At 38.9% G+C, this 24548-nt stretch overlaps 1 protein-coding gene across 3 annotated transcripts in view; it reads left to right on the top strand.

Moving 5' to 3' along the window:
• The window catches only part of mvb12ba (multivesicular body subunit 12Ba), a 172080-nt gene that overhangs the window by 78792 nt on the left and 68740 nt on the right, over nucleotides 1-24548 (top strand). For all 3 annotated transcript variants that reach the window (XM_041194178.1, XM_041194177.1, XM_041194180.1), the window contains exon 7: nucleotides 7964-8061. In XM_041194178.1, the coding sequence (XP_041050112.1) occupies nucleotides 7964-8061 (98 nt within the window). The remainder of the gene's footprint in view (nucleotides 1-7963; nucleotides 8062-24548) is intronic.

Below are 24548 nucleotides of genomic sequence, written 5' to 3'. Positions count from 1 at the left end.
AACATTTAAAATGCTTTTGAAGAAGAATGAGAATAAGATTGTAAATCTCTCAGCTTTTTCAGACAAACTCTGATTATAAGCACTTTGCTTTGGAAGTTGGTGCATTCATGGGTGTCTCAACACTGACTACAGTGCTAATAATTGAAAAGTTATTGCATTTTTATGTATTAATTATTTTACGCAAAAGCAATTCCTTTGAAGGCTTTAGAGCAAGCAAAGCACAGCCTTGAAATTAAGTGATGGCATTTGAGTTTGTATCTGTTGGCAGCAGTTTTCCTACATCACAGATATTTTACCAAATGATAATGCAAACTCTCGTAATATTGGCTTAATGATTATTTGCTTGAGCCTGCAGGTGGGATTCGTTTTAAGATATAGTGGTTAAGTTGGAGCTACTTATACGTATTTCCACTAGATCACTGGATCGTAATCATGAGCTAAAATCCCAGTTTTTGTTTGTGTCCTTTGCCATGTCCCTAAATTTGTGCTTCATAGATCTCCAGCCATGATGGGTTAGGTTACTTTAACACATTCTCATTGATGAGCAACATTGCAAGAGATTCAGCTCTGCTTAGTCTCATCACTTGACCCAGGATAGTGCTTCAGAGATTAGAGATCATAAGAGTGGACAGAACAAAGTAAAAGGAGATAACATTGCATTACAAGTGTTATATCATAAAATTGCAGCAATGGGTTGCCCTGCAGTGAATGACAAGTTTGATTTCTTTTTCTGATGCCTTAATCACCCAATCTAGAAATGTGGTGGGTGTGCTGTTCTCCCTCCTCTGATTCCAAGTTGCTGGTATAAATGACTCTGCTCAACAATTGTGTTCATCTCAATGAGTTAAAGCTTCAACAAAACAGAGGAATCTGCTTTGTTATTGCTAAGAAAGTATGCCTGCTTCAGTTTGCCGCCTAATGAACTCAAAAGGTGTTGATTGTTTAATAGATTTTAAACCAAACTTATTTGTTGGAGGAAAAGAATTGTTTGCCATTTCATTGTCTTAATCGAAAATAAATACTCAAATCCCTAACTGTAGTAGGGATGCAGAATAAAATAGCAAGGAAGAATGAGTTGTAAGCTTTCAATTTACACCAGAATTTCCATGCCTCTGTGTATTTGTAATGTTTTGATTACCTTCCTTGTACAATTTATGCAATGTTCAGTTTGGTTGAAAGGAAATGGGATTTCTGAGTGGTCACGTCTTGAGTTCTTGAAGCTGTTAAATGTTGGTAAGTGTGTGCATATCTTGAATGGTGCAAAGGGAATTCAATGCTCTGAGACCTACATAAATAAATCCTGTGTTGGTGGCAACAAATGTAAAGCAGCGGTTATCAGTGACTGTTACAACCCAGTGGGATTACATTTCTGGCGTGATGAATACTTGACTTTAACCAAGTTTGGCAGCCAACAGGCTTTTTATTTTTAAATACGAACTGCTATTTTGTTTTATGGTATGGTTGAGTTCACAGTCCTAGAGGCTATTGACCCATTCAAGCATTAATGTCTAATCATAATTTTGTACCACTTATAGTCATAAACAGCAAAGGTTCATTGCTAACATGTGATAGACCATGAAATCGGCATTAGCAGTGAAAATATGAACAATTGGATTTAGTTGCACCTGTCTATAATGGTCTTTTTCCCCAGTAGAATAACTTTAGTGCCCAAGGTTTAAACATTAGCAACTAAGTAACAACTGATCTAAAAAGTCAATAGAGTGTTAGGTCAGGATTTCACTGTGGCCCAAATCTTCCGATCAGCGACGGAACCCCTAACTCCGACCCTGATCAGACAAAAGATACCCACGTACCACCTACCAGTGTTTTTCTGGGCAATCTTTCAATGGAAGGTTCTTCCAAACTCATTCAGTGCAGGAAACCCTGGAGATATAAGTGCAGCAGCCACACCCCCTTTTATGGCACTAATTGCTGTATTCTAAGTAATGAGTTCAAATGTCTCAAAGCTCCTTTGAAAATCTATGTAGTGAAGGTTAAGGTGGTTACGTGGGTAGTATGGCTGAGCTAAAGGGGGAATGGTTGGTAAGGTAAGGGGTTAGGGTGGCAGGTAATTGAAGTGGCGGCTGGGTAGGTGGTGAGGTCACGGGGGTGGTCAAAGGGGGGAGTTGGCCTCTGTGTGCGTGATTGGGGGTTGTCAGTTGCACAGTTACCCAGGAGTTAGACTAGGATTTTTCTGTCTTAACATAAGGTAAGTTGGAACCATCCAAAGTCTCTGACTCTAACTAGAGAGTTGCAGACTTTCTTGGAGGGTTCCGGGAGTTGGGGAAATTTCCTATTGGATGCTCAAACTTCCTGGGCATTTCCCATTGAGTTAATGCATTGGGACTTATAAGGGATCTGACGATCTGGAAGCTGGAAGAAATGGGCCTATATATTCCAATACCCATGTAGCTTTTCCATCCCTTATAGTGGTATATAAAATGGAAAAATTACTTGGCTGAAACAAGTTCTAATTTCATGGTATGAATTTTCCGGTTTTTTTTTTCATAATTTTTCAGACAGGTCTTTCTGAGTACAGTTTATCCAGGAAGTGCTTTGTTTTTTTTTTATTCAGACTCACCCTGCAGTCAGTCTGAGTGATGGGGTTGGTTCTAGTTCAGTTTAACAGTCTTCAGACTTGCAGACCAAAGTGCAGTGCAAAGGATTAATTTGAAATACTGAGCCTACCATTAAGGGGAATTATGTCACAGCATCCCAATCCATAACTGTCATAACTTCATGATCCACAAATACATGTGCTTTTCTGTTGAGTGTTGCAGTTTGTGGAGTTGTTGCAACCTCTTGGCTTGCTCTCAGTCCGACTCGTTCAACACATTGTCAACTTGGAGGTCGGTAGTAATCCTAACTTAATGTAGCACTAGCGTCACTTGCTGTGTGGGAGACGCAAACAGAATGTCTTAAAACACAGACATAGCCATCATTTAAAAAAAAAAAATCTGTGTGTGAAAATATTTTGTAAAATTGCTTGTGGCTTAAATATCCAACACGTATAAAGCTCGAAAGTAGGGGCAATGATTTATTGGCTTAGTGAGCTTCAGATTTATTAGTAGATTGTGTGAAGATGGTCTGCAGTTTCCCTTCTAATTGGTTTCTTGAGTTGACTGAACATGTACTATTCTACTTTTAAGCTGCTGTAATCAGAAGTATCTTATTACTCTATCTGCACATTGTTCGCAGTTAGAGAGCTAATCACTTCGCTATTTTCTCTTCAGCCCATTATGTAATATGCTAATTAAGCCCTCACAGGAGTAGCAGTTGAGGGGTTAAACCCTATAATTATTCAAATCTTTCAGGCTTTTCTCCCAGTTTGCGATAATTTGATGAGGAAGTTCACTGTAATTAAATATTCAAATTATGAATAAGTGTCAATATGGCTTCCTATAGCCTGGGAATGATGATTAATTGTATTCAAAACTCTAGTGGCTGCTCTAATCTGAGGCAAACCGTTGCTGTTGATTATTTCTGTGCAATGCTTGCCATGTTTTTTGTTTTAGAATTTAGTCTGGTAATTGATTTGCCATATGTTGCACAAGTGCAGGTATTTAGAAAATGTGTATTTGAAGAACTCTGGGAATTTTTAATTGTAATGTTCATTTTTGTTGTGGCAGGCAATTCTTATTTTTTTCCTACATCTTGCCTCAAAATTCTCACTTGGCACATAAAGGCTGTAGTAGTTGAATTACTGTTACATGCCTACATTACAGATTTCTTTGTGCGTATGTGGATTAAATGTAAGGTTGCAGTTATGATAGAAATTTTGCATCTGGTTCTGGAGGCATTTCAGTGCAAGGTGGCACTATAACTCGAGTTCAGATCCAGATCTGAATTCCAAATCCAGTAAAAACAAGCTGAGAGTGCCTCTAGAAGGTCATCACATACTGGTTAGGTTTCATGCCGGTTGGTGCATGACTAGCGCAGTTTGGAGTAGAGCTGAGTTTTAAATGCTCACTGGACCATTGGACCTTTTGATGACTTTATAATAATTTTTAGTCCTCACATACTGAACGAGCAGATTCAGCTCATGAGCTTGTTAAATATTATAAAGTAGCTATGTGAGGAAGTTGTGGGGTCCACTTAGCAGTGGTAAGCAGTGGTGCAGTACAACTTCAGGCCCCCTTTGGTGACGTTATCCAGGCCTGATCTAAAGGTTATGGATTGTGATTTAACTCTTTCCAGTTGAGGGTTGGGAGGGGAGTGGTGAGCAGGAGAAGTGGGGGAGGAAAGCGGTGAACGGGATTGTCAGGAGAGGGAAGCTGTGAGTGGGGGAAGGAAGCTGTGAGCAGTAGGATCAGGAGGCAGGAAGCAGCGAGTGGGAAGTGACGAGCAGGAGCTTTGTGAAAAGAGTTAGTAAGTTTGTGGAAGGATTTTTGGGCCAATTATATTCAAGTATTCAAGGCAGCCAAAAAGCTTATAATATAAAAATTACAGGTCAGGAACATAACCCATCCTTATTACATATTTTCTTATGAGTAAGTGATTTTCGTTTAGCGCATTTCCGTTTAGCATAGGGACGCATTCGAGAGAGCCATATTTAAAATCTTGATAAGAGGGAAACCAGAAACAAATTCTGATCACATCTTCAGGTTCATTATATTCTGCCAGTATTGATCACTACAAAACAATGGACTCACACTTATTGGTAATTAACCAACAAAGCATTTTCAGAACAGTCAGCCTTTGTTTGACTGCTTGGTTGGCTTTGTTGATGACATCCTTGAGTCTGGACCATAAGGCTTGAGTTTGAGCCCAAAAGTGGTAGCCTGACTTCATAATCTAAGCTGATATTCCTCTGCTATACTGAGGGAGTGATACTTTGTTAATGGCACTGTGTTTGGATGAAACTGAGTCCATGGGTATCCATTCTGATAGTACAAGATCTTTAATGCTCAATGGGACTATTTGAAGTATTGCATTGTGTCGGCGTATTCTCCAATGTTGCTGCATTAACCAACACCACCAAAAACGGATGAAGTGATTGATTGTCTGTTGGTGTTGGTATTATCTTGCTGTATACAAAGTAACTACTCCGCTTCTTTTATACTTGCCACACTGCTTCAGAGTAGTTCATAGAAACTGAACTGCTTTGAGACATGGCTGAGGTGATGCTACGTAAATGCAAGCCATCAATCACGAAAACACTCATTTTGTTCTAACCATTTAGCCAGGTGTGACAAGGGCAATGTCGTGTCTTGTGCTTGTGGTCAGATCTATTGGAATGCCCTTGCTACCCTTGTAGTGATGTCGCCGTTGTAATGGTAGGGTGTAGTATTCTCATGCAGACAGTCATTTGAAGAGGATGCCTTGATGAATGTGTGAAATCATTGGTACTATGTTTACTTGAAATCTTGAAAAACACTGAGCCAAGTGGTTTATAGATTTTGTTTTTTTTCAAATGTGAATTGTGTCTTGGGAGAGAATGTTAAACTATACAATGTTAGGGTTAAGTATTGATCGTTATGGGTCTGTCACTGGTAACAGACCAATTTGAGTCAAAGAATTGCCGCATAGGAGGTGTAGATGTAATTCTTCTGTTAACTTAGCAATGCTATTCATGGTTCAATGCTTTTCAGCTAATTTCCATATAAGTGAACTGGTTCTTTTGTTTAAAAAAAATTAACACAAATTTTGTAACATCTCTACGAATCTGCTCTGCAAATGTTGAATAATAATATAACATTTCTATGGAAAACTTGACCTTTTATATTGAGCTTTTATATTGTACCGTTCACAACCGCAGGATGTTCCTATGTGCTTTACAGCTAATTGAGTATCTTAAAAGCGCAGTCATTGTTATAATGTACGAAACACGGCAGCCAGTTTTCCTACCCAAGGCCCTAAAAACCATAATGAGATAAGTAGCCAGATAACTTGCTTTAGTGACGTTGATTGAGCAAAAAATATTGGCGAGGACACCGCGAGAACTCCTTTTTGAGAAGTGCCATGGGATCTTTTACATCAACTTCAGTCACCAGGCAGTGTCTTGGTTTAATATCTCACTCAAAAGGCAGCACCTCCAACAGTGCAGCACACCCTCAGGGCTGCATGGAAGTGCCAGTCTGGATTATGTGGTCAAATCTCTGGAGTAAGGCTAGAACTCTTGACCTCCTGACTTCAGAAGTGAGAATGCCATCACCGAGGTGAGGCTCATTCCAAATGGTAGTAAGCTGAAAGTTTCATTTATGCATTTAAAAAAAAACATAGAGAACTGAATTTTGTTTTGGAATGCTATTGGTGTGCAGCTTCAGTGAAAGGGGATGTGTTTAAAATCATCACATTTGTCAACCATGCCTGCCTTTGATTTCAAAGCAATTTACTATTTAAAAACTGGAACAAGCCTTTCACAAATATATTAATGGAATGGAAATGTTCATTAAAACTAGCAATTGCTCCTGTGAAATTGATGCCAGCTTTTTAAAATTCACAACCAACCTGTGCTCAGTCTTAGACCGTGCAAGTTTAAATTAATGGGATGAGGGGAACCTAAGGCATATCTGAGAAAATAGTGTGTTGCACATCATTGAAGAGAACAAGGGAATTTTGCATAAGAATTGGCAGCTACTTTTCAAAATCTTATGCTTTTTAAAGATTGATTAAGGTATTCTTTTTATGAATTATATTTCAACAAGAATGTGTGGATTCCCTTCAAAAGTAAAGGTTGCCCATGTGCTTTCTTTCAAAGAATTTGAGCAGATAGTGCCAGCAGTAAAATTGTATGCTCTCTGCTAATTTTCGCAAACTAAACAGATTTCTAAACTTGGTTTACATTGATTCTTGAATCTCAGTTTCTGAAATATTTTTGATGATTTTTGTCGATGTTCTTTAGATGTTGTATATTTGAAGATTGAAAAAGAAATGCTGCTTTTTTAAAAGTTCCACAATGCCACATCAGACTGTTCAACATATGGGGGTGAGGGGGGTGGGGGGGAAATTCTGTAAACTTTCACTTCTTCATTACTTGTGAATTCAGGTTGGATCACTGAATTTAAATCCAGCTCTCATGGAGCGAAAACATCATTATTAAAGGTAGTGCAGACTTCCATGCAACTGTCTTAACTCATGAATTTAACTCAAGTCTGTAAAATGTTTGTATTTTGAGGGGATGAGGAATCAGCTTGAAACTTGACTATACCAAATCCTTCACTAAACTCTGAGTAGAGCATTTTTATTTTCATGGATTATGTTTGTTCTATGAATATGTAATACAGTATTTGTTTTCTTTGACTTGAAACTTAATGTCATCTCATGTTCAAAAACAAATGTTTTCATTTGAAATTTGCGCAGTAATTTTTGATTTAAAACTGACAATTAGTTACATGCTTGATCTTTACTGATATATAGAGCCTTTATAACCTCTATGGCTTGAAAAAAGCTGAACAAGCTTGCATTTAGTGCCTTTCATAACCTCGGGTCACACCAAAGTGTTTTCACAAACAATGAAGTACTTTTGAAAAGTAGCCACTGTTGTTAAGATAGGGAAACATGGCAGCCAATTTGTGCACACGATCCCACAAACAGCAGTAAAATAAATGACCAAATAATCTGATTTAGTGTTGATGACAGAGAGCTAAATGTTGGCCAGGACAAGCTCTCTCACCTTTCATTAGTATCATGGGGTTATTTATGTGTACTTGAGGAAGCATGTAGGAATTTGGTTTACTGACTCATCTGTAAGATGGGAGCTCCAACATCACAAGAATCCCTTAGTACTGTGCTAAACATAGGCCTAGTGACTAATTTCAAGAGCAAGTGATCTAACACACTGCTCTTATATATTTCAGTTTCAAGACCAAATTTCTATTAGTACTATTTTCAGACCTTGAGTAGTTACCAAGAAATAACTATTGATGTATGTTTAACAACAAATTTTTTTAAAAAAGGCCAGAAAGGCTCTAGGTTGAAATCTCCTATTTTGATGGGAAATATAATTTTTGTCTTGCTTCAGGCACATATCCCTGACGCTTCCTGCTACTTTCCGAACTAAGATGCACGGCACCAGACCTGACTTTGAACATCAGACCTCCAATCTATACGCCATATCAGGTGAGTGTTACAGTATGTGGGAATCCTATACCAAAATGTTTCTCTTTCAGGTTAAGCACTATTATATGCCAAATTAGCATATCTTATTTGTGGAAGTACTGTTTTTAATGTTACAGTTTAATCAATTCCGCTGAATAAGAAATAATCCTGCAATATAATTAGGTGGCAAAAGTTGCCAGGTGCCATCAAGTGACCTGAAGACATTAATGCAATGCAAATGATATCCAGCTGCTTTCTTTTTAACAACGTACCCTTTTGACCTCCAAAAGTGCTTCGGGGAGGTTTTTTTGGTACTATCTATTCCCATTTCTAGGGAACCTTTGCCAACGTAAAATTAAGGAGACTCTTGGCAAGAAGATGTTATTTTATTGTATATAGTCCCTCTCTTATTTCCGGAAAATTCCTTATTAATGCCTTGCTCTCTCTATTGCTATTTTGAAATTTCCAGCTATTAAGCGAACAACTATTTTGTATAGATAAAAACAAAAGAGATAAAAACGAAAACAACAAACTGCGGATGCTGGAAATCCAAAACAAAAACAGAATTACCTGGAAAAACTCAGCAGGTCTGGCAGCATCGGCGGAGAAGAAAAGAGTTGACGTTTCGAGTCCTCATGACCCTTCCACAGAACGGTTCTTCTCCGCCAATGCTGCCAGACCTGCTGAGTTTTTCCAACTATTTTATATATCTACTTCTCTGTTTTAAAAAAAATGTTTTGTTTTTCATAGCAAGTTCATGGATCAATAATGAAATTAAAAAGTAATTGTAAAAAATTGCTTCATTTTTTAAAACAAGCGTAGGAGCTCTGAATTACAAGGCTTATTTTTGGATTGCTCGTGGCTGGTATAAGGGTGAAGTGTTCAGTGCATAACTAGGTGAGTTGTTAAAAAATGGAGGTACAAAAAAATACAGTTCTATTTTGACCTGATCTTTGGACTTCTGAAGCCATTCTATTTATTCAGCTGGCTACATATTTTGGCCATTGTTACTGTTTTTAAACCAACTTTTATTCCAAGTTAACAAATGCTGTCGAGAATTGGAGCACAGGTATAGTAGTTCTATTTGAAGCATCAGTTTTGCACTCTTTAAAAAAAAATCATTGATGAAGGAATTAAAAAAGAAAAGAGAGTAACATTTTGGTGAAAAGCTGACCCAATAAACAGCAATGTGTTTTTAATCCCATTAAGTGGCATGGTCCTTTTTGCTTTTAATAGGGGGATTGTTAATAGCCAAAACTTGTAAATTAACACATTTACCATTAATCATATGTTTTATGTTTGTTGCTATGGTCGTGTTGACAGGTGGGCAGGTTTACTCTTGAAAAAAACATGTGGGTGCTGTCAAGCATCAGGAAGCAAGGTTGTTGGGATTGATGAATTGCCTGCTCCCTTGATTAAGCCTTCAGTCACTCGCAACAGCAAAACCAGGAACAGGATTTTGAATAGAATGTGTCAAATTCATTTGGTTTTGGGTTGTTGCAGATGTTGCAGCTTGTGTCATGTGTTAACAAAATATGTGAATTCTGACACTTCTCCTTTTTGTGCATTATTTGCTTATTGGCAGGCTTAGTGGAAAATATTGAAACCTTGGATCTATGTCATATCTCGATTCAAGCTGTGCATATGATTCTGTAGTTACAGGAAGACCTGGGTTGTACCATGAGAGGAAAGATCAATAGTTTTCAAACACGTGTTGACTTTTTATTCTTGTGTTATTTTCTGCTAGCATTATTTTTCAATCTGTGTTCCTTTAGTACCAGGTATGCACTGTAACTTCATAATCAAGATGGTTGGTATAATCTTTCCTCTCTGAGCAAACTGTATTTTGAAGAAACATAATAAATTAAGTGTGTTTTTTCTACTGCCCCATCAGAACTGTTTAGCTGGTGGATAAAGTTGCAAGGTACCTGGCACATTTGTGCAAGTATTCTGTCTGAAATCTGAATTAGATATACAGCAAGTGAATACGGGTTTCACTGCTGTAACCATCAATCTTGACAGTCCCAGCTAACACTTAAGAAATCATCTGCTAATTTTTTCTTATGTGCTCCTTTCGGAAAACCCTGTTCAATGCACTTTATTGTAGTCTTGTTCCAGATTGTGTTAAAGTCTCACTCACCACTGCACACTATAACAAGGCTCCTATAGCCTTGACCCAGATTGTGTGTTAAAGCCTCACTCACCGCCACGCACTATATCATGGCTCCTCACCGCGAATGAAAACCTTACTATTTATTGAAGTCTGGCTCCCCAGCTGGTCAAAAACCTTGCCATCCAACTCCTTCCTCTTGATGCTGTTCCCTGAGTAAAGTTTGCAATGCTGCAGGATGCCAAGTGAAAAGATCATTTTTGGAGTGAAAGAGGCAAGGAAGGTAAAAAGTGAGGAAGGGAAGAAAGTGAAAGAGAAATTAAGAAAAAAGTTGATAATGAGGGAGCACAGCAATGAAGGAGGACAGCAAGACAAAGTGAAGGTCAGCAAGAAATCAGACAACTCAGAGAAAAAATAGAGTTGGGATGGGGGTAGATAAAGAAAGGAAAAGGATGATTTTTGTGCAGAGCTACCACCGAATATTTATAGATAAAGGGGAAGAGAAGCTTGGGTACATTCCGCAAAAGCTTTAAGATTCAATGAATCAGATAGTTGTGTTTCCAATTCATTATGCAGAATGTCAGTTGCTCTGGGACAACCTTGAACAAAGACATGGCACTAAGTGGGTAGGACTTCACAAGCCCTAACCTCAGTTTGTCAGTAGTTTAGTTTATGCTGGCCTTTTCCTCTGAGAGTGGCAAGACTTTTCATTCTTGAAACATTCCTCTAAATGTTTGCTGAAAATTTCCCTCAAATGGCCACTATCCCTTCAGGCCATGCCTTCTTTCCTGAAATTGCTATTAACAGTAAAAGTGGACTTTTTCCTCAGTGCTGCTATGCATCTCTTAGTGGTGACAGACAAAATATAAACTATCTTTTAAAGAAATGAAACAGTTTGATGGCACCATAATTTGAAGCACTGGTACAAGTGCCAAGGTAATGAGAGACATTCATTCTATGGCCGCTGTTGCGAAGATGATCTCTATTGAGTCAAGATTCTAAGTGAAAGGCAAACTTCTCTCTCCAAGAGGGTCAGTACATTGTGGAGTACAGTCATCTCCAGCCCAGATCACTATCACAAGTTTGGAAGTCTAGGCAGTTGTTCTTTTCACTAGTAATGTTTAGTTAGTTAAATAGATAAGCTGACAATGATGTGCAGATGGTGTCTGTAGTACACTGTCAATTCTCTTAATGTGCTTTTTACCAATGGGTCTTTGGTAAAGATATTTCTAGACACAAACTGCACAATTTCAGCAGTTTTCACAAAGAAAATCCTCTTGGTATCCTACTGTTTAGCTGATAGATTTATATAATTATTTTCTGTCCGCAAGAATGACCCAAACCTCCCTGTCGCTTGCCATTTCAACACTCCACCCTGCTCTCTTGCCCACATGTCTGTCCTTGGCTTGCTGCATTGTTCCAGTGAAGCCCAACGCAAACTGGAGGAACAACACCTCATCTTCCGACTAGGGACTTTACAGCCTTCCGGACTGAATATTGAATTCAACAACTTTAGGTCGTAAGCTCCCTCCCCCATCCCCACCCCCTTTCTGTTTCCCCCTTCCCTTTTTTTTTTCCAATAAATTATAAAGATTTTCCTTTTCCCACCTATTTCCATTAGATAAAAAAAAAACCCCACTAGAGCTATACCTTGAGTGCCCTACCATCCATTCTTAATTAGCACATTCGTTTAGATAATATCACCAACTTTAATTTTAACACCTATGTGTTCTATTGTACTACTGTCGTTGACATCTTTTGATGATCTGCTTCTATCACTGCTTGTTTGTCCTTACAACCACACCCCCCCCCCCACCTCTTTGTCTCTCTATCTCTCCGCCCCCCACACACACACCTTAAACCAGCTTATATTTCAACTCTTTCTTGGACTCGAACGCAAGTTCTGTCGAAGGGTCATGAGGACTCGAAACGTCAACTCTTTTCTTCTCCGCCGATGCTGCCAGACCTGCTGAGTTTTTCCAGGTAATTCTGTTTTTGTTTTATATAATTATTATTTTTTTTAGAACTGTCTTTAGCAAATTGGCATATATTGAGCTCAGCTCAGTAATACAGAAGTTTATGTGCGTCATTTTGGGAGATTTTACGGTACAGAATGCATTTATTAATAAATTCCTTGAGCAATAATGCTTTAATGTTTAGTATTGATGGAGTATGAGACAGCTGTTACAGTTATTGATTGTAAAAAGCCGTTGGAACCAGTATATGTTTGTGTCATTTTAGCCCTTTGAAAAATATATAATTTATGGAGCAATAAAGTGGCTAATTATTTGTGCCGTTGAAGCTGGTGGAAATGTACACTACTCAAAACATTTGTCACAAAAAATATGCAGTTTTTAATTAGTAACAGTATGCTGACCCTTCAATTAAGGAGCTACTAGTTGCATTAAAACTTCAATTATACAGCAGCTTTGAAATGAATTGGCAACCTACCTCAAAGACAACTTAAACCCCAAGAAAGCATCTACTGTGTGTTATGGCTCCACCTGCTAATAAATCTAACCAACACTGCCAGATTTGGGAACCATTATCCTTTAGTGAAGTTGGTTAATGCTGATATCATGGGCAAGTTGGTCATGTAATTTCTAGAAAATTACGATTGAAATTTGCTGTGTATATGGTTCATCTGGGTGATATGGACAGACTTTTGCATAGAACGTATAAATGTCTAGGAAACATGTTTCCAGTGTTTTTTTTGGACCGTAGCTCAGTTTCAGTGGAAAGAAAATATACTTGCATATCTCTCCAGGAAGCATTTGTCACTAAACTGTGGAACTTGGGCTCCCTGTGGGAATATTTTTTCTGTCAAAAAAAAACTTCCTGCCCCCACTACATAGCTATTTTTGGATTCATTAATTTCTTTGTAATCAGTGATCCCGAAAGGTAGGAGTAGTACGTAAAATATCGCAGATGCTGGAAATTTGAAATATAACGAGAAAGTGCTGGAAATAATTATAAAAAGTACTAGAAGTTCTCAGCGTGTCAGGCAGCATCTGTGGAGAGACAAACAGTTGGGATGTCAGGTTGATGACTTTTCATCAGAACTGGAAGAAATTGAAGATGTCTGCTTGCTTAAAGCCTGTTGCAGAGGCAGGGAGAAAACAAAAGGATGGAAGGTCTGTGATAGGATGCAAGGTAGGAGAGATAAATGACCAAAGGGTTAATAGTGCAAGGCTACAGGGATGGCTAATGGGATAACTAAAGCAACAAAAGATGGGTCTAAAAACAAAAAAAACTGCGGATGCTGGAAATCCAAAACAAAAACAGAATTACTTGGAAAAACTCAGGTCTGGCAGCATCGGCGGAGAAGTAAAGAGTTGACGTTTCGAGTCCTCGTGACCCTTCGACAGAACTAGGTGAATCCCAGGAAGGTTTGAAATATAGGCTGGTTTAAGGTGGTGGTGTGGGGGGAGAGAAGTGGGAGGGGGGTGGTGTGGTTGTAGGCAAAAGCAGTGATAGAAGCAGATCATCAAAAGATGTCACAGACAGCAGAACAAAAGAACACAGGTGTTGAAGTTGATGATATCTAAACGAATGTGCTAATTAAGAATGGATGGTAGGGCACTCAAGGTATAGCTCTAGTGGGGGTGGGGGGAGCATAAAAGATTTAAAAATATTTAAAAATAATGGAAATAGGTGGGAAAAAGAAAAATCTATATAATTTATTGGAAAAAAACAAAAGGAAGAGGGAAGAAACAGAAAGGGGGTGGGGATGGAGGAGGGAGGTCAAGACCTAAAGTTTTTGAATTCAATAGTCAGTCCGGAAGGCTGTTAAGTGCCTAGTCGGAAGATGAGGTGTTGTTCCTCCAGTTTGTGTTGGGCTTCACTGGAACAATGCAGCAAGCCAAGGATAGACATGTGGGCAAGAGAGCAGGGTGGAGTGTTGAAATGGTAAGCGATGATTACTTTGGTGCTGCTTCGTGCTCTCGTTGGGACTTGGAAAAATTTATTAATTTTGCTTCCAATCTTCACTCCTCCATCATTTTCACGTGGTCCATCTCTGACACTTCCCTTCCTTGACCTCGCTGTCTCAATCTCTGGTGATAGACTGTCCACCATTATCCATTACAAGCCTACCGACTCCTACAGCTACCTTGACTACAGCTCCTCACACCCCGCTTCCTGTAAGGACTCCATCCCACTCTCTCAGTTCCTTCGCCTCCATCGCATCTGTTCCGATGATGCTACCTTCAAAAACAGTTCCTCTGACATGTCCTCCTTCTTCCTTAACCGAGGTTTTCCACCCACGGTCGTTGACAGGGCCCTCAACCGTGTCCAGCCCATCTCCCACGCATCCGCCCTCACGCCTTCTCCTCCCTCCCAGAAACATGATAGGGTCCCCCTTGTCCTCACTTATCACCCCACCAGCCTCCGCATTCAAGGGATCATCCTCCGCCATTTCCGCCAACTCTAGCATGATGCCACTACCAAACAAATCTTCCCTTCACCCCCACTGTCGGCATTCCATAGGGATCGTTCCCTCCGGGACACCCGTGTCCACTCCTCCATCACCCCCTACTCCCCAACCCCCACCTATGGCACCACCCCATGCCCATGCAAAAGATGTAACACCTGCCCCTTCATTTCCTCTCTCCTCACCGTCCAAGGGCCCAAACACTCCTTTCAAGTGAAGCAGCATTTCACTTGCATTTCCCCCAACTTAGTCTACTGCATTCGTTGCTCCCAATGCGGTCTCCTCTACATTGGAGAGACCAAACGTAAACTGGGCGACCGCTTTGCAGAACACCTGCGGTCTGTCTGCAAGAATGACCCAAACCTCCCTGTCGCTTGCCATTTCAACACTCCACCCTGCTCTCTTGCCCACATGTCTATCCTTGGCTTGCTGCATTGTTCCAGTGAAGCCCAATGCAAAAGAAAAATCTATATAATTTATTGGAAAAAAACAAAAGGAAGGGGGAAGAAACAGAAAGGGGGTGGGGATGGAGGAGGGAGGTCAAGAGTGCCCTACCATCCATTCTTAATTAGCACATTCGTTTAGATAATATCACCAACTTCGACACCTACGTGTTCTTTTGTTCTGCTGTCTGTGACATCTTTTGATGATCTGCTGCTATCACTGCTTTTGCCTACAACTACACCACCCCCCTCCACTTCTCTCCCCCCACCCAACACCCCCCCACCTCCCCCCCCCCCCCCTCCCCCCCCACCACCACCACCCAAACCACCACCACCACCTTAAACCAGCTTATATTTCACCCCTTCCTGGGATTCACCTACTTCTGTCGAAGGGTCATGAGGACTCGAAACGTCAACTCTTTTCTTCTCCAAAAGATGGGTCTAGACTTCAGAGGATGCATAAATAGGAAAAGCAGAATCGCCACCAACAGTTGCTATCCAGAAAAAATAAATGGAGACCAAGGTTAGGATCCAAAATTGTTGGGCTCAATCTTGAATCTGTAAAAGTCCTAGTTAAAAAATAAGGTGCTGTTTCTTGAGTTTATGGTCAGTTTTGTTAGAATAGTGTAGGACGCCAAGGACCGACAAATCCAAGTGGGGTGGAGAACTAAAATGACATGGTGACTAGAAGCTCAGGGCCACTCTTGTGGGCTAAATGGAGAGGACCTGCAAAGAAGCTACCCAATCTGTGAAGATATTGCATTGTGTGCACAGTATACTAAATTGAAAGATGTACAACTTAGTCACTGTTTTACCTGAAAAGAGTGGAATCTTGGGAAGCACTGGTGTTACATGCCCTATGTTTGCATGGAAAGTTGTGGTGGGAATGGGAGGGGATGTTGGAGTGGACTAAGTTCAAGAATGGAATGGTTCCTTCAGAATGCTGAATGGAGGAAGGGAGAGGTGATGGTATAATGCTGGAGGCTGTAGGAATAATGAAGGATGAACTGCTGAATGTTGGTGGCTGGTGGGGTGCAAGATGAATACAAGGGGAACTCAATTGTAATTCTGAGAGGTGTGAACAGAAGTGAGAGAAATGGAATGGACACAATCGAAGAAGCCCTGTGATGCTCAACTGAAGAAAAAGGAAGACAATAGAAGTTTTGTAATGGAAGGTTGCACTGTCAGAAGGCGTGTGACTAAGATGGAGAAACTGGGAGCATGGAATAGAGTCCTTGCAAGAAATGGTGTGTAACGAGGTGTGGTCAAGGTAGTTGTGCATGTCAGTGAGCTTATAGTGGTTAGAGAGTTGGCCACTTGAACTTGTACCTGAAATTCAAAAGAAAAACTGGCAGTGTTTTTTGAGAGAGGCTGAAGGAAGAGTTTTTCAAGGATTTTGGAGAGGGAAGACAGGATGCTGGAGAAGAAAATGATGGGAACAGCAGGTAGGTGCTAATTAGAGGATTTTCATTGAAATAATGAGCACTCATAACATGACCGTATTTATTGTTCCAGAAGTACTGCTGTAATTGTCAAATGGTTAAGTGGGAAATGATTACCCTCTTCCAATTATTCCTCGATTTGTTTCTGCTGGAAATTAAAATACATGTGCGAAGTGTCTTTCCATTTTTGAATAAATGGACTTTGAGTCCCAGAATGCAGCATTGGCAGTACTCTTGTCAAGTTGCAGTCTGCTACCAGCAAATGGATATACTTTGCAAAAGCCCATGCATAACATAGCAGCTTTGAAATCGCAGAAGAGCAGTGCGTTTTTATCTTTTAAGGCTTTGTTTCTATTCAAAGTGCCCTCATTTGGCACAAAATAATCCAGCCAGAGAAGTTCAGGTAGTAATATTTGGTGCGTAGTTGTGAACCTTGCTCTTTTATATCTTGTGTTTTGTCAAGCGAGTTGCATTTAATTCTTCGCTATGCTTTGAGTTGAAGTAAACCTGCTGAAATTCCATATCCTGCAACTGTAATGTAGAATATTTAGGTATGTATATATTGCCTGCTTTCGTTTGAATATTTTTAATACTGGACTATCTCTGATGAAATGCAAATAAATGAAAATTTTATTTGCCTGTGTTCATTGATATCTAATCTTTATTGTTCAATACTACAGGTGGAGAAATGGAGAAATAATTGTCCTGTGTAATATTCAAGCAGAAGTAGTAACTTTTCATTGAGAGGAGATGGAAATAGCTTTTTTTCAAGAGAAACTAAAGGGCAGTTTTAAGTTGGTGGAGTGAGATAAGTGTTCTCTGCTCTTGCTGTTCACATGTCACACTGTGGATTGAAACATTTCAGAATTTGCAGAAATTTACAAAAAGAGCCAGTCCCTAAGATGTGCCCAGTTTTCAGAATGTGTCTGTTTGTATGTATGATCTAGTGATGATTTTTAAGAAAAGTTTGTGACTTTCAGGTTATGAACTGAGTTGTGCAGTGCATAACCGGCTGTGAATGTTTTCTCTAAAACGTCTTGTATATTTTTTCCCATTCAAAGGCAGTAATGCCCTAGCATTGATTAAGTTAGAATGCTGTTGTAGTAGATTCTGATGGATGAAAACGTTAGATATAACCAGATGTTCATACATAAGACATGACGTTTAAAGGTGTATGAGCAAGATTGAGTCTGCATTGTGCATTTTATGGTTAGAATTTGGATTAGACAGATTGAGATTTCAAAACGTTTAGATCTCATTTTAGGTGTGTTAAACTTAAAAATGTATTTTCCCCAAGTTTTTGATTAATTGAATCCAATTACACCCATGTTAACATAAGAATCTCAACTATCTAGTTGCCGGCTATCCTTGCATTAATTAATCCTTTGATAGGCATGTGGTGTTGCATTTCTCCTTTGCTGTAGATGAGTTCCCTACAACCAGCTCTCCCAAGATAAAGGTTTAAGTTTTGCTGCTTTTTGGTATTAAGCCATAGGCCGTAATGTGTCTTCATACAGGTGAGGATAAAACATGCTTCTTGCACCTTTTAATGTTTTATACTTGCATTTGAAAATTTCAATCTCCTTTTTCCCCCTCAGTCTATTTTTTCAGTTTTGTCCCCTGTGCCATGTGCAACTAACTACTGTCCATGGAATTCATTCTGAACCTGCCGCCTGTGCTACTCAAAATCAGTAAAGTTTGAGCGAGGGCAAGAAATCAGAGTATCAATGTGTCCCAGACCTTAAATCTGAGGTCTTCAAACTGTGTTCTGTCATGGCAATGCAACCTCATAGCACACACAAAAGTTTATTGCTGGGTCCACTGTTAGCAAGGCTGTGAACAGAATTGCAATCTTCCTAGGAGGATAGGCATATCGATTAGTAATAGACAAGTACACCTTGTGATGTACTACAAATTATGTTTTTGCTGCTTGAGAAAATTATAAGACTGTGTGTATTTTTGTTATTTGAGGGACAGGTGTCACAAAAGGTGGGACAAAGCCAGTTTCTGATTTAAAAATATTAAAGCTTTTTAAAACAAAAATCAGGAAATGTTAACGTTTTTATCAACTGTAATATGCTGAAGCTGAAATTTCAGCATTAGATTTTGGTCATTGGATTGTCCTCTGAGATGGTTTGTTTTGCAAATGTTTCCATCGAGCCTCAGATTGCAGAATTGCTGATTTATAGTTGATACAAGGAGTACCATTCAGATAGAACATTAGGTACAGAAGAAAAAAAAACAAATAAAGTAGCAGATTTTAAGTACACGTTTGTTTCATCTCGAGACCTGAAGTAGTTTCAGTAGGTTCAGTAGTTCAAAACGGTAATCATCAAATTGCTTTCGCTCAGTTACTTGCATTAAATTTTAGCTTCAATTTTTTTTCTTCTTGGGATCAAAGGATTAATTTACAATGTTTATAGCTTGAAAAATTGCACCCCGCTTGTGTGATATCTTGTTTTTCTCTTGTTCCAAAACCAACTTTATACAACATAGCACTCTGGGTATGGCAAAACGTGCTTCGCATATGAATTACTTTTTCCAAAATTGGGCAAAGTGTTATGGGTTGGACTTGTACAGTTGCATGTGTTATCGCAAGCCTTTTTAGATTAGGTGAAAAGTAATTGAATAACTCAAGGATTTTATAATATTGCAATTTAACTGAGAACCATAAGCCTATAAAACTTTGACTATTTTTACAGTTAGAAAAAAAATCTTCCAAAGCATTCATATCTTGACTTTTAATGTGGATGGAACCTACTATGAGATCCAATTATTTTAATAGCCGCTAGATGACTGACAATTAACAGACTGTGTAGACAGGTTTTCCTTTTAAACCAGTAAAATTGAGGGTAGTTCGGAAAATATCAGAGCAGCAAGATGACAATGAATTTTGATTTCCTGGAACCAATATTAGAGTCCTTATTAAAGTATGTGCATCTGCTTTTAATTTACTCCAAATAATTGGAAAATGCAATGAAGCTTTCCAATTAAGGCACTGCTTTTATGCTGTTTAATAATACCCCCATAATATTATAGCTTATGAAGTGACAGGTGAGCTGTTATATGAATAAAACATAAAGGCAGCAATAAGGGACAGAAAGTGTAGACAGTTGTGGGCTTTTAAATGCAGGATGTGATTTGCATATATTAATCTGTTCTTTTCAGGCTTATCAGGCTTTCTTCAGTAGTTGAAGTAAAAATAGCCTTGACAGGCAATGGCATGCTTCATTTTTTTGAGGATTTATTACATGTATAATTCCAGATCTTTAATAATAAGATATGACTGATTTTCATAGTTCCACAGAATTGAAGGAATTCAGCTAATTGTTCCAGATGGTGCATTCTGATTATGCAAAATTACTTTTCATGCTGATTTTTTTTTGTTTGGTTTTGTTATTTTGATAGAATTCAAATAAAATTAATTTTTGCATACAATCTTTTATCTCTCCTACAGAGGTACATCATTTGTTGTAACCTCAAAATTAATTTTCACCCAAGTTCCTCCCCTCACTGGTTCATTAAACATCTAAGATCAGTTCTATTTTCTACACTAGTCTTGCCTGTTTTCTCATTCATTTTTTTTATTTCAAAGTGTTCAAAACATATACTATAACATGCTGCTGTTCCTAAGTTTTAACCAAATAGGAGATGTTGATGAACATAAATAATTGTTCATTTTATTTCTGTTGATTTTTCATAGAATGCTTTGGCATGAATGAACTCCACAATTTGAAGCACTGCTTTTTTTATTTAAAGGACTTTTTTTTAGCAATGCACACCATTTTCATGTCAAGGAAGTGACCAGAAGACCTCATTCCTGTGTTCAGCCAATGCCTTTCCCAACAAGTTTGTTGGGAAATGGTTTTCCTTTCAATTAAGGCTTCCTAACTAACCCGTAGTTGTGGCTCAGGTTTGGAAAGTGGGAGCTGATGGATGGAGAAGAATGAACATGAATAGAATGACTCTTGCCCAGGATTTAAATGTTGTAACAAGAACCCCTGCCCCTCCTGAGGAAGCACCTTATGTCGGGTCTTCCTTTGAAATCAGAAATTTGCAATGTCGGGAATTTACAACTGAGCGCCTTGACTTGTCTAGCTCTGGTAATTTTTAAAACGTATTTCTAGTGGTGAGTTTGTTTTTAGATGTCAAAATGATGATTTGCGATCTATTTTGTTGTATTTATGTGAAAAATGAAAGTAGGCAACGAAATCAGCACTATGACAAATGTTGAAAATGTTGATTTATATTACATTTGGACATTTCTCTCCTGCCTTTAATACTGACTTCAGTGAGTAATTATGCTATGGTATTGTCAGGGAGCTGAGCATTTTAATTGACATTGGTCATGAATTCTACATTTTTGGTCAATCAGTTGTGGTGGCTGTGTCAGCTGAACATCTTTAGTAGCATTGACTGTCTTAATACATTTAATTTAGCATAATAGATATTAATGATTAAATTGCAACATTTAACTTCCACGTCTCTTCATGGTGAATGCTATTAAGAGAGAGCACTAAACTACGACTTTTTGGGTTGAGATATCATGTTGTAGGTCCCATGGCATTAAGTATGTTGTAGTAGTACAGGAAAGTCTGTTATCCAGCACGCTCTGGAAATGGGAGGTGCCAGTTAATCAGATATGCTGGTGAACTGAGGTGTAAGGTGACTTCTGTGTATTCATCCAATGAGAGAGCTTCAGAACGATCACGAGGGTGTCGCGGTCTCGAGAGGTATAGGAGCGTGCAAATTGGGTGAGTGGCACTGATGGGCAGTGCTGCGGAGCGGTGGGAGGCTGAGACCTGAGCGAGGACAGGCTGTCGGTATCTATCATTGGTGAGTTTGACACCTCCAATCAAAAAACCGACCCAACGTCAGAATTCCGGTTCGTAGAGTGCCGGATAACAGAAATTTTACTGTATTAGATTCTTATTTCAACAGTTGAAGAGCTTAATATAATTAAAGAAGGAGAATAGAATTGCAGATATGAGGTGCAGTGAAATAAAGCCTAACAATCGCTGCAATTTTAAATATGTAAGTTGTTGTGGGAGCGTGTTATTTGCTCTCGGTCATGACACCTAATACACCAAATAATAAGTAGACCAAAACTTAATCCTCGGCCCAACATCTTCAGCTGTTTCATCAATGACCTTCCTTCCATCATAAGGTCAGAAGTGTTCGCTGATGATTGCACAATGTTCAGCACCATCCTTAGATATTGAAGCAGTCCATGTCCAAATGCAGCATGACCTGGACAATATCTAGGCTTGGGCTGACAAGTGGCAAGTAACATTTGCCCCATACATGTGACAGGCAATGATCATCTCCAACAAGAGAAAATCTAACCATCACCCCTTGACATTCAACATTAACATCACTGAATCCCCCACTGTCAACATCCTGGGAGTTACCAGCGACCGGAAACTGAACTGGACTAGTCATATAAATACTGTGGCTACAAGGGTAAGCCAGAGGCTCGGAATCCTGTGGCGAGTAACTCAGCAGCTGACTCCCCAAAGCCTGTCCATCTACAGGGCAGGATTGTGATGGAACACTCCACTTGCCTGGGTGGGTGCAGCTCCAACAACACTCAAGAAGCTTGACACCATCCAGGTCAAGACAGCCTGCTTGATTGGCACCTCATTCACAAACATTCACACTCTCAATCACCTCACTCTGCAATAATGCACAGTGGCAGTAGTGTATACCATCTACAAGATGCACTGCAGGAGCTCACCTGTCTCCTTAGACAGCACCTTCTAAAACCATGACTACTACCATCGAGAAGGACAAGGGCAGCAGACACATGGGAGCACCATCACCTGGAAGTTCCCCTCCAAGCCACTCACCATCCTGACTTGGAACTATATCACCATTCCTTCACTATCGCTGGGGAAAACCCAGGAACTCCCTCCCTAACAGCACTTTGGGTGTACCTACACCACATGGACTGCAGCACTCTAAGAAGGCAGCTCCCACCACCTTCTCAAGGGCAATAAATTCTGGCCTAGCCAGCAATGCCCACATCCCATGAATGAATTTTTAAAAATCATCAGCTCAGTATTTTCCCACCTTCCTGCCCAAGCAAAGCTCCATCTGTTTACAGGTCGGATGAAATGTAGGCCAGTGTGTTCCAACTTCATCACCTATCTTTGCATTGAGGTGACATTAATAACCGGTTTGAATTGAATAGGTATGCTTTCTATCCTCAAAATTTGTAAACTTTTACTACCCATATGGGTGCATCAGGCAACATTAATGTTGCATTAACTTTTAGATCTATTTCAACCAAACTGTTTAAAAGAATATTTTTTTAAATGATCAATAACGTATTGCTATTATTTAGTCAGAACAACATGGAAAATATTCAACAGTGTAGTAGGCACCAGCCAACGTCTGCTTAGTTTAGTGGTGAATATGGTCATTATCATAGATTGCATTTTTAAGGATGCAGTAGAGAACTGCTATCGGTTAACTGCAGTTGATCTCGCTGGGTGAGCAACAAAATCCAGTTGGCTTGAACTTCTCAAGCCTTGCCCAGTCATGCTGTCCTGCCCCCTCTCCCCACTCATTAAAGGCAAGCTAATTTTTTATTTGGCAGTTTTAGATTCTGTAAAATGAGCAGTTTTGTTTCATAATTTTTATTCATTTTTCTCTTGATACCTGCACCTTGTCAGTGAAATTTAGGCTGAACCTGAATCTGGTTTGTGCCTGCCGACTGTGGCCTTGGGTGGGTTCTGTGGCACATTACCGATATTACACCCATTTGATTTCTGATGTGGAACTATACCCCATGGGGCTACATTTTTTTCAAATTCTTATATTTAATATTTCTTTTAATTTGAACAGTTGGTTAAGCAAGTCTAGTGCCAGTTTATAATAAATGCTATGTGCTGATGATGATTGTTGTGATTTAGCCATTCTATGTTGTAAAACGATTGCATGCCCTAATTACTCATTAAACATTATTAACCTATGATGCCAATAGCTCCTCCTTTAAATGTGTTGCACTATTGTATTTATGTTACAACAAAGTAAGAAGCAATTATGACTAATTTAAAGTTATCTAAATTTTAAACTTTTATTTGTATTGATCTAATGGCTCACAAATTTTCATCTTCCGCTAACAACTGCGGTAGCCATGTTTCATATTCAAAAATGCAATGCTGTATGGATTAGGACATTTTATTAGTGTGTTCTTCCAAGAATGCTAAAAATAGTGAATTGAACCACAGGCTGGTGCCTTATAATGGCAATACAGTTATTGTGGAAATTTCTCTAATTTGTAAATGCAAGTATTACTTTATTGGAGATAAACCACAGAGCCAGGAAAATTCAACCCAAAAATACTGAATTGAGGTACTTTTCTCTGAAACCTTGCAAAGGCCTCATTAGGGGCTTGTTGATCTAGTGTTTAATATGCAGATTAAATAGACCCATTAAATATAGTTTAAAGAGATTTATGTGCAGACATTTAATTTTTTTTGAAGATTTTTTTAATAGGCCCATTTACTCTAGCAGTATTAATGATTACTTAATCCATATTGAGCTCACAAAGTGTGATAATTTTCTTGTGTGAATGGTGCAAGCCTGCTCAGGGGCATTCTTCTCTTTGTACCAGACTTTAGAAATGGACTTAATTAAATGAATGCAGGCTTAATTGTTTTCCTACTTTAGCTTACCTTTTACTCAACAGAGCAGATCCAATAATGTAAATGATTTTCGTAAACACCAGAATGATGGACTATTAGAATTGTTCAAAGATATTTGAGTTGTCATCCAGTGTATATTATTAAGTAAAATGAACAAGGAATGCTTTTTGTTTAAAATCTGTACAAAAAATGAGCTTGTTGAACAGTGCTTTGCATATTTATGGACCAAGATACAGCGGGTTTGATTTTAACTTTAATTAGCATCATATACAATAGGATGGTTTATCAGAAGGGAAAGCTCTATAGGATTTGTAATTACAACAGTTGGAATATGAATTTGATTTAAAATGCATGCAATAACATTCAGTAGCCATACAATGAAGCACAGCACATTCAGGGTAATAATGCTGCTTTTGCATTGTTTTGGAA

The sequence above is a fragment of the Carcharodon carcharias genome, chromosome 8 (assembly GCF_017639515.1).
Source record: "Carcharodon carcharias isolate sCarCar2 chromosome 8, sCarCar2.pri, whole genome shotgun sequence".
Lineage (NCBI taxonomy): Eukaryota > Metazoa > Chordata > Chondrichthyes > Lamniformes > Lamnidae > Carcharodon > Carcharodon carcharias.
This window is presented reverse-complemented; position numbering and strand designations above follow the sequence as displayed.